The following is a 9680-nucleotide window of genomic DNA, read 5'->3' as shown; positions in this document are numbered from 1 at the left end:
GACTCTGGAGGCAGCGGGGCGGGCCGGGGAGGGCGCCGGGAAGTGGCCCTCCCTCCCGTCTCCCCTCCCGGCAGGTCGGAGCGGGGCCGCGGGGCCCTGGACGCTGGGAGTGGGCCCGCGCGGAGACGGAGGGAGGGGCCGCGCCGCCTTCGAGAGTCATTGGAGGACGCGGCCGCCCGAAGCTGATAAATAAGGGGACGGGCCCGCGGCTGCCAGCCAAGCTGGACGCCCGACCCGCGCGAGGGCCAGGTCAGCGCCTGCCCGGCGAGGCGAAACGAGGGGAACCCCGTTCGGCCATGGCCTCGCTGTTGGGAGCTTACCCGTGGCCCGAGGGGCTCGAGTGCCCGGCCCTGGAAACCGAGCTGTCGGATGGGATGTCGCCACCGGCCGCCCCCCGCGCACCGGGCGACAAGGGCTCGGAGAGTCGTATCCGGCGGCCCATGAATGCCTTCATGGTGTGGGCTAAGGACGAGAGGAAACGTCTGGCCGTGCAGAACCCGGACCTGCACAACGCCGAGCTCAGCAAGATGCTGGGTGAGTAAGCCAGCGGCCGGGCGGGACGCCCCGGGAGGTCGGCAGGCCGGGAGGAGGGGGAGGGGGCTCCTGGTTGGGGGCCCCGCGGGGGGACCTGCGAGCGCTCGGAGCGTGGGTAGGAGGCGGCGAGTGGGTCTGCTGGGGGAGCGCGGGTGCTCGCCGTGCCCGCGAGGTTGGGCATCTGTGCGAGCGTGGGTGTGCGCGCAGCGTCCGGGGTTCAGAGCAGGGACACCTCGACGGGGCCCAAAGCGAAACCGCGCGGCCCGCTGGGGTGCGCCAGGAAGCCCGCTGGCGGGAACGGGAGCGGAGTTTGGGGTCCCAGGGCAGAGCCCGGCGATGGAGACCCGCGCGCACCGACAGGTCGAGACCGAAACGCCTGGGCCGGGTGAAACTGGTGTTTGCTGGGAATGCCGAAGCGGGAAACCCGCCATTCCCTGCACGCTACCACTGGCACAGTCACGGAAGGTGGTTGTACCATTATCAACGAATATTCGTGAAGAGAGAGCTTGTGGGAACGCAGCCCTTCTTTAACTAAATTGTTAAGCCAAGAGCGAAAAGTACGCACAGAGACTCGATTCGATAGTGTATTTCTCAATCGCAGGAGCGTAATTTGATTGGGATGCTCGGGCCGCCCGCGAGGTCTGTCGTGGCCGCCACTTTCCCAGGGCTGCTGCGCAGTCCCAGCAGGGGCAGCCGGGCTGGGGACAGGGACAAGCCAGACGGGGGGAGTCCAGAGAAAGGATGTTAGATCACGTCGGAAAAGCCTGAGTTCCAACGGGTTTCCTCAGGGCTTCTCTCCCGCATCTGGAGCTGAGCACTTTCAGCTTGGCTCAGCTGCACGCTCTACTCCTAACCTTTCGGCCTTTCGACTTATTTTTATTCATTTTAAGTGGTGGAAACCTTTCACATCATTTCGTAGGCACAGTAGGCGCCAGGCCCCGAGAGAAGGGACAGTATGGGGTTACCGCAGGCTGGCCTGACCCTCCACAACCCCACCCTGCCCAGAACTGAGCCTTTTTTCCTTTTCCCTCTAGAGCTCAGAACTGAGGCTGAGAGCTGACACCCACCTTCCTGCTGGCCAAATCTGCAGGCCCGCAGAGAGGGTCCCTCCTGCAGTCGAGGCGCCCTTTCAAAGCAGCTGGTTTCAAAAAGCCTGCTACCCATGGCCCAGTCCCCTGGCTAGATGTGTTGAGGATACGCTGGTGGGTCAGTGTCTTAATGAGCCCCTTTCTTCATAAAAATATTTAAAATTATATTTAATACTGCGGTGGCATAAAGACAAATATATTAATATATACAACAGTAAAGCATTTATCTAAGAGTTCATTTTTTTCTTCAGGTTTCTTCTTTTAAAGCTTATTTATTTATTTTGAGAAAGGTGGGGGAGGGGCAAGGAAAGGGGGAAACAGAATCCCAAGCAGGCTCTCCACTGTCAGTGCAGAGCCAGATATTGGGCTCGAACTCAGGAACCATGAGAGGATGACCTGAGCCGAAATCAAGGGTCCATCGCTTAACTGATGAGCCACCCAGACGCCTCTTTTTCTTCAGGTTTCTAAAGAAATGAAAACACTTTGTGTGTGTGTGTGTGTGTGTGTGTGTGTGTGTGTGTGTGTACCTCTCAACATTTTTTTCAGTGGGCCCAGGCTCTGTGCCTCTTGCTGAACTGCAGCTCTTGTGATCAGGACAAAGTGAGGTTTCTGTTGGGGGCCCAGGCCAGAGGTAGGAGAGGAGCTCAGGCTGGGGTATCCTCCCGGACTCAGGCTGCCTGCTTCCATGGAAAGGGCAGGCAGAAAGACCTGCATGACAAATGCCTCTAGTGAGCTGATCCCTGTTGGCAATTTGCATTTAGGCCTCCAGAGGTTATAGTTTATTTTGCAGGAAAGACACTGATTCCTTCCTGCTTAACCACACAGCCCCTGACCCTGGACAAGAGGAACCAACAAATTTTTAAAATGCAGACTGTCTACACCTGTTAACGGGGGAGGTGGTGGCAGGATGATTGACTTCCACTCCATGATCTCGCCCAACCCTTTCCTTTCTGACCTAGGAAAGAGTCCCAACTCTTTTGACTGTAAGCTTTCCCATCTTTAACATTAAAAACATCACCCAGTAGCACTGGTATTTTCAGTATGCTATGAATGAGGAGGAACATAAAGACAGTTTTACATTTAGTGGTATTTACAATAATTCTTTTATTAATACTATGACAATCCATATACACTTAGAAACTAGAGTTCCATTTTATATTCAGTTCACAGACAGGGTGTGGGGTGTGCCTGCATCTTGGGCCTCTTGCAACAACTTTGCAGTCTCAGTCACAGGCTGGGAACTGCTGACCAACTCCAAATCCAGAGTTCCTGACACTTTTCAAGTTGCCCTTTTAAGTGACAGCTAATTATATTAATTGATGACTCTGTCACAATGGTTATACACTTTCATTCCAGTGGTGGGGTGCTTTTAATAATCATCTTCCTCCTTTGAGGGCCAGGCATGCAGAGTCAGCCAGTGTGGGTACCCAGGGAGCAGTTACACACACCTCTGCACTGGTCTCTGTGCAGAGTGCTCTGGGCGGGACATGTGGCCCCTTTCCTTATAGAGCTTGAGGATGGGGGTGCTTACCCTCTGGACCAGTAGTCTCAAACTTTAGGATACATCAGAATCATGTGAGGAACTTTCAGATTTGCAGAATCCTGAGTCTACCTTAGGAGGTAACAATCTAAGGGGTCCAGAAATGACCTTCAGAAAGCCAGCAACCAAAGAGGGATGTGCAGTGAATATACTGATAGGTGAAAGAGAGGTGCTAAAGCAACTTACAAAATGATACAAAAGGGAGTAAGGATGCATAGAAAAATCAAGTGAAACCATCATTTTATCACCAGTGGGATACAAGTGTGGGATTCTTCTTAAAGATAGAATTTTGAATTGGATAGTATCACATTTTATAGTGTGGAAAATAGAGTCCCAGGGAAGTTAAAGAATTTGCTTCTGCACGGATAATCAAAGACTGAGAAGCTGCCCTCTGCCACAGTGCAAGGGTACTAAGTAGGTGACAGGGGGCCTTGGCATGAGTGTGTGCTGGCATACATGTGTGTGCATGCATGTACATGTATGCATGTGTGTGCCTGTGCATGCATGTGTGTTCGTGTGCACGCATACTTGTGTGCCTGTGCATACATGTGTGTGCGGGTGCCTGTGCATGCATGTGTGTGCGGGTGCCGGTGCGTGCATGTATATGTGCATGTTGCAGGCAGATGCTAGCATTCTGGCCACCATCTTTGTATGGCAGAGTCATAACTGACCTTCAGATGTGAAGGATAATGGTCTGTTACCCTAAGTGAGATCCTATAATTTACTTACATCTGTGAAACGATTGACTGAGCCTGAGTTCCCTCACAAGAAGGCCTCTGAGATTTATGCCATAAATAAATATAGCATCACTTCCCGAGAGGCAGCAATAATCAGCAAAGGCTGAGAATTTTCATTAAAATGCACAAATAATTTGTGGACTTGGTCCACTAAGCGTAAAAAAGAGCCCAAATCAATGTAGTCGCTATGTATTTTTATCCTGTGTCTGACCCCAGTTCAGGGGGGCCTTTCACCCTGAATCCCGCATGGCTCACATTTATAGGAGAGTTGATGTGATGGTGCGCGGCTGACGAGTGATTTTGCAGGATGCAAGCGGGAGAGGTTGGCTTGGCCTCACAGAGCCAAGAAGGGGGTGCGAGGAGGGCGGTGTCCTCTGTGTCCTTTGTGGAGTGGGGGAACCCGCGGGTGGGATGAGCGACGGAGGTTGAGGGCGTGTGCGAGTGTGGACGCTGGGAGCACCAGTGCCTGGACAAGGGCACCGGCCTCCCCGAGCGCACGGATGCTGAAAGCAGCTCTCTCTGACTTGTGTGAGCAGGAAAGTCGTGGAAGGCGCTGACGCTGTCCCAGAAGAGGCCCTACGTGGACGAGGCGGAGCGGCTGCGCCTGCAGCACATGCAGGACTACCCCAACTACAAGTACCGCCCTCGCAGGAAGAAGCAGGCCAAGCGCCTCTGCAAGCGCGTGGACGCGGGCTTCCTCCTGAGCTCCCTCTCCCGAGATCAGAACGCTCTGCCGGAGAAGCGGGGCGGCGGCCGGGGAGCGCTAGCGGAGAAGGAGGACAGGGGTGAGTACTCCCCGGGCTCCGCCCTGCCCAGCCTGCGGGGCTGCTACCACGAAGGGCCGACTGGCGGCGGTGGCACCCCGGGCAGCGTGGACACTTACCCGTATGGGCTGCCTACGCCCCCGGAAATGTCACCCCTGGACGTGCTGGAGCCAGAGCAGACCTTCTTCTCGTCTCCCTGCCAGGAGGAGCATGCGCACTCACGCCGCATCGCCCACCTGCCGGGGCCCCCTTACTCACCGGAGTATGCCCCCAGCCCCCTCCACTGCAGTCACCCTCTGGGCTCCCTGGCCCTCGGCCAGTCCCCAGGCGTCTCTATGATGTCCGCTGTACCCGCCTGCCCCCCGTCTCCTGCCTATTACTCCCCTACCACCTACCACCCTCTCCACTCCAACCTCCACGCCCACCTGGGCCAGCTCTCCCCACCTCCCGAGCACCCCGGCTTTGACGCCCTGGATCAGCTGAGCCAGGTGGAACTCCTGGGGGACATGGATCGCAATGAATTCGACCAGTATTTGAACACTCCTGGCCACCCAGACTCTGCTGCAGGGGCCGTGGCGCTCAGTGGGCATGCCCCGGTCTCCCAGGTGACATCGACAGGCCCCACAGAGACCAGCCTCATCTCCGTGCTGGCTGATGCCACGGCCACGTACTACAACAGCTACAGCGTGTCATAGAGTCCGAGGCAGCCAGCCCAGCCCTGCCTCGCCGCCGGAGCCCTATCCTCGCGCACGAGCAGAGCAGAGCGGATGGCACAGCGCTCCCAGCTTTCCTCCAACCGTCGGGGTGTGCAGGTCGGAACTGTCCGCGGGGCAGAATGGGGCTCTGCCTATCTGAGGGCCCCTTCGCGCTCCCTGCAGCCTGCATTTGAGTGTATTCCTTCAAATGGGCTCTCATTGACTACACCCTGGGAACAAGGCAAGGTAGTTGCTGAAAGATGGTTTCCTGGTAGATTTTCATTTTTTTCTCCCGCTCCCCATCATGGAAACAAACGTGTGAAATCCCAGCGGCTTTCTTGTATCTCTGGCTTTCTTGTATCTCTGGCTTCTGACACAGCCGCATGGCTCACAGCCGTCCTGATCTTTGGGTCCTCTCTATGAGGAAATCCCCGAGTTGGGATCCAGGGGACCCCGGCTCCAGTCCCAGTTCTGCCTCGGAGGGTTGATGGAACTCCCACTCTTCTCTCTTCCCCTTCCAGCTCCTTCCCCCAATCTAGGAAGGGGGGGGGGCGCAGACTTGATATCTAAGGCCCCTTCTGCTCCAGGTGTTCTTTCAAGGCTAATTAAAAGGAAAATGAAGTTTGAGCTAGTAAGTTCATTGATGGCCAACCTGCCAATAACTCTGTGTGCATGGTCCAAGAACAAGTGACTTTCTGCACTTGCAGTGCCTTTCAAAACGATCATAGTCTTTCAAAAGGAGTCCTCAGATTTGAGAAACAACACCCGTCTTTATTTGGAAAATTAAACACTAGGCTTGACTGCATCACTTGAATTCAAACCATTGCTTTTTAAACATATTTTAAAGGCTAAATTAATTTTTTAATTACACACACATTTCAAGAGAATATACACAGCCTGAATATATACAGTGTCTGTGGGACACACACAACACACACACTTTCATGCATGTCTGCGCAGTCTAAATCAGATACTCTTGTTGATGTTGGCAGCTTCTTGTCAACTCCCTGTTCCTAATGACCCAAAGAACTGGGAACCTAAAAAGAATTTCTACAGAGCAATGTCATTTACCTCCTATCTAGATTTGTTGATTTCTTGAGCAAAATGTCATCATACTTCCCCCTCTGCAGGTGCAAAAGAAGCTTCCTTCTCTCTGTCTCTGACTCCCCTTCTTCCTTTCCCAGGATTTCTATTTTTCTTCTTCACTGTTCTTCCTCTGCCCATGAATTGGCCATGAATTCAAAGATCCCCTGAGTTAAAAATCCTAAGCATAATTCCTATGGCTGAGATGGGAATTTGCTCTCTTCCCTAGCCAGCTGGTTCTTGGTAGCACCTTCAGCCAACACTTCAAACAACTTCCCCTTCACTATACTTACTTCCCAAAGAACAGAAACACACTGGGATACAGAAAATGTTTCTGAGCCCTGACCCCATCCCAAAAACATTTCCATCCTTTTCCCAAACCTCCTTTGAAGGAACATAACTAGCAATGAACAAAAAGACAGCTGTCTGTCTTTCAATTGCAGCATATTATTATTGCCTGTATGAAATATGTAAGTGTTTTATATATTCTCCTATTTTCAGCTTATATTTTATATTGTTGAGAGATCCTTTTTTTTTCTTCCAAGGAGTTCTACTGTAAAATTACTTATAAGATATAATTAATCTTTATGCTATTGCTGTATACATTTGGTAATAAATAGTAAATCATTGACAATATGATTGACTGGTGCAGTCCAGAATGTATATTAATAATCTTGTAAAACATTATCACAGACATTAAGCTAAACTGTTCCATTTTTTTTTTTTTGGTAAGAACTACACATGCTTTGGAACATTTGTAGATATTGATCTGTCTAAAATATTTAATTTAAATAAATGTTTTTGTACCATGACCATGCTATCATTTGAAGTAGATTTTTGCAAACAGAAAAGGCTTTCAAGGGTAGCATAGATATGCCCAGTTCTACTTTATAGTATTGGTCAGAATATTTTCTACATCAAGTTTTTTTATTTTAAAAAGTTACCTTGTATGGGGCGGTTTATTTTATTTTATGAATTATGGTGAAGAGATAAAGCCTAATTTGACACGTTGGGGAAAACGTTGTTATCATTAATATTGAAAAAAAAAAAAGACTAGTTCATAACTTACCTGCAGAACAATTTTCTCTTCAGGATGACTTCACGCTTGTGAAGTAGAATGAGGTAATTATCAGGCACTCTCAAGATAGAATGTAAATTCTCCCCAATAACTTGCTTCCTTAAAGCTAACTACATGTTTTCCTTCTTTGAAATAATCTAGAAAAATACTTAGCTTTCTCTCTTTCCTATGCAATTTATCAATGTGGCATAACAAGACACTGTAGTCTCCCCCAAACCCGGTGGAATGTTGAGGAGAAGGCAGAGAAGCACTCAGATTGGTAATTAGAGGATGTAACATCTTGTGAGGTTTTGGGATTAAAATCCCAGCCAAGAAGTGCCTGGAAAAATTGGATGATTACTCAGTCCCCTTGCGGGTCACCATGCCTGGCTCCTCTCCATGGGGAAGCAGTTGTAACTTGTTCAAGTCAAGGGCAGCCTTGTGTTCTCCCAGGCTCTCTGGGCCAAGAAGTGGGTACTGGGAGGGCCCAAATGGGCATATATTTGTCCTTCAATTCCGATCATAATCTATAGTCATTACTTTAATAGCACTTTATAGCTGTAGGGAGATTTATGGCAAGTTTTATGGGGTAATTCTCACCCACAATCCCAGGTGAGACACTGTTACCCATCCACCCCTTTGTGCAGCCCAGGACACTGAGGTCCAGGGTGGAAGGGGGTGCAGTGTTAGCTCACCTTGCTCAGTTAGGGGAGGCTGGGGTTCCCGCACTTTGTAGATACGTTTGTTTGTTGGCAGTGTTGCCGAATGGTCTCACAGCTAGAGGCTTCATGCCTTTTTTTAGCACTTCACCGTGGCATGGAACTACATGCAGTCCAGTTCATGCCTCTCACCACTCAGGGAAAGAGAGAATGAACAAGGAGGAAATATAGGGTCAGAGTTAGATGAAACCCAAATTCATTGCCGTCCAGGCTCACCACCGTGGCTGGCTGACACTGCCAGTCTGCAGGGTCATCAGCTGGCTGGAGGACAACTCGGGCAGTGTCTGTACAGGACATCGGCCCTCGGCACTGCCAAATAGGCATATTTCATTCCAGGACACACTTTGGGGGCGGGGGCATTGTCCCTGCTTCTGGGAGGGCAGGAAACAGGCAGGCGACAGAGCTGCTCTTTCACTTTAGCTCAGCTATGAGTGAAACAGTTGTGCCCAGAAGCCAGGAGTATTTCAGAGTTTTAGCTGCTCATTCTGAGAACCCACCTGCCCCCAGTGACAAGAGCACCTTTTGCTTTGGCTAATGAGAATTGATGAGTATACACAGTTGTCCATTTTCCCCCAAAAATGTAGATGTTACTACTTCACTCTTCCCTGAGATCCTTCAGTACCTGTTCATTGCCCATGGCGTCCAGGGTGAGCACAGAAGTGGGATCACGTGAATACAATGAGGCTTATGCTTCCGGGCGTCTCACTTATTAGCCCTGGAAATGTACACATGTCCCCTGCCCCCTCACCTTCCAACTGTGTGAGCTTCAGGATCCACAACTCCCATGTGAGTGCCCCTATGGCTACCCTTCTTCCTCTTTCCAGAAACCTTTCACAGCAACCTCCACTGCCCCATCATGGTATACCTGCTGCACGAAAAGCCTATTATTCTCTGAAATATTTTCCTTTCCAGTACATCTGTGTTTATCCAATGCTCTTCCCCAATGTGAGAGACTCTCACTCCCATCACCTATCTGCTGACATCCCACACACTGTCCAAATTCATTTCACATGTTCCCAGCCCTACCTGGCAGAGGGGCCAGTCACTGTCCTCCTTGAGCAGGCCTTGGTTACAGCACTTACTGCCTGGCATTGGAATCATCCACCCATATGCATCTTTCCTAGCAGGGCAGACACATAGTAGCTGCTCAAAAATAACATGAATGAATAAATGAATAAACATCTGAGGTGTCCCAGTTAATCTTGGTGATAAAAACTTAAAACTTCTTGGTCCCTAATTTTCCTGCCCATCTCTTTGGACACCACCATCCTGGAGCCTTTGTGTGTGTAGTTCTCAAGGTTCTGAGGCTGGATGTGATGCATCCATGGCTATTCATTCTTACCTGCTAGAGTGTAGTCTGTAGCAAACAGGTTAGGAATGGGTGTGAGGGCATGGGAGGGGAATCTCTTCTCCCATCCCATTCTAGAGCACTGAATAAAGCTGAGGACAGATGGTTTGTAACG

General features: G+C 50.7%; 1 protein-coding gene across 1 annotated transcript; it reads left to right on the top strand.

Annotated features, from left to right (window-relative positions):
• The first annotated feature begins 235 nt into the window (after positions 1 to 235).
• Positions 236 to 7240, top strand: SOX7 (SRY-box transcription factor 7). The gene is made up of 2 exons (XM_039222332.1): positions 236 to 534; positions 4436 to 7240. The coding sequence occupies exons 1-2, from the start codon at positions 297 to 299 to the stop codon at positions 5356 to 5358; spliced, it is 1161 nt and encodes a 386-aa protein (XP_039078263.1). The 5' UTR covers positions 236 to 296; the 3' UTR covers positions 5359 to 7240.
• The last annotated feature ends 2440 nt before the right edge of the window (positions 7241 to 9680 follow it).

Source organism: Hyaena hyaena, unplaced genomic scaffold (genome assembly GCF_003009895.1).
Source record: "Hyaena hyaena isolate Hyena2069 unplaced genomic scaffold, ASM300989v1 scaffold_1104, whole genome shotgun sequence".
NCBI classification, from domain to species: Eukaryota; Metazoa; Chordata; class Mammalia; order Carnivora; family Hyaenidae; genus Hyaena; species Hyaena hyaena.
Note: the sequence above shows the minus strand (reverse complement) of the source record. Positions and strands in the feature narration are given on the sequence as shown.

Coding starts and splice junctions, on each gene's coding strand:
- SOX7 (XM_039222332.1), top strand. CDS start 297: ATGGCCTCGCTGTTGGGAGCTTACCCGTGGCCCGAGGGGCTCGAGTGC. Junction 535..4,435: donor CGAGCTCAGCAAGATGCTGG/GTGAGTAAGCCA, acceptor TTGTGTGAGCAG/GAAAGTCGTGGAAGGCGCTG.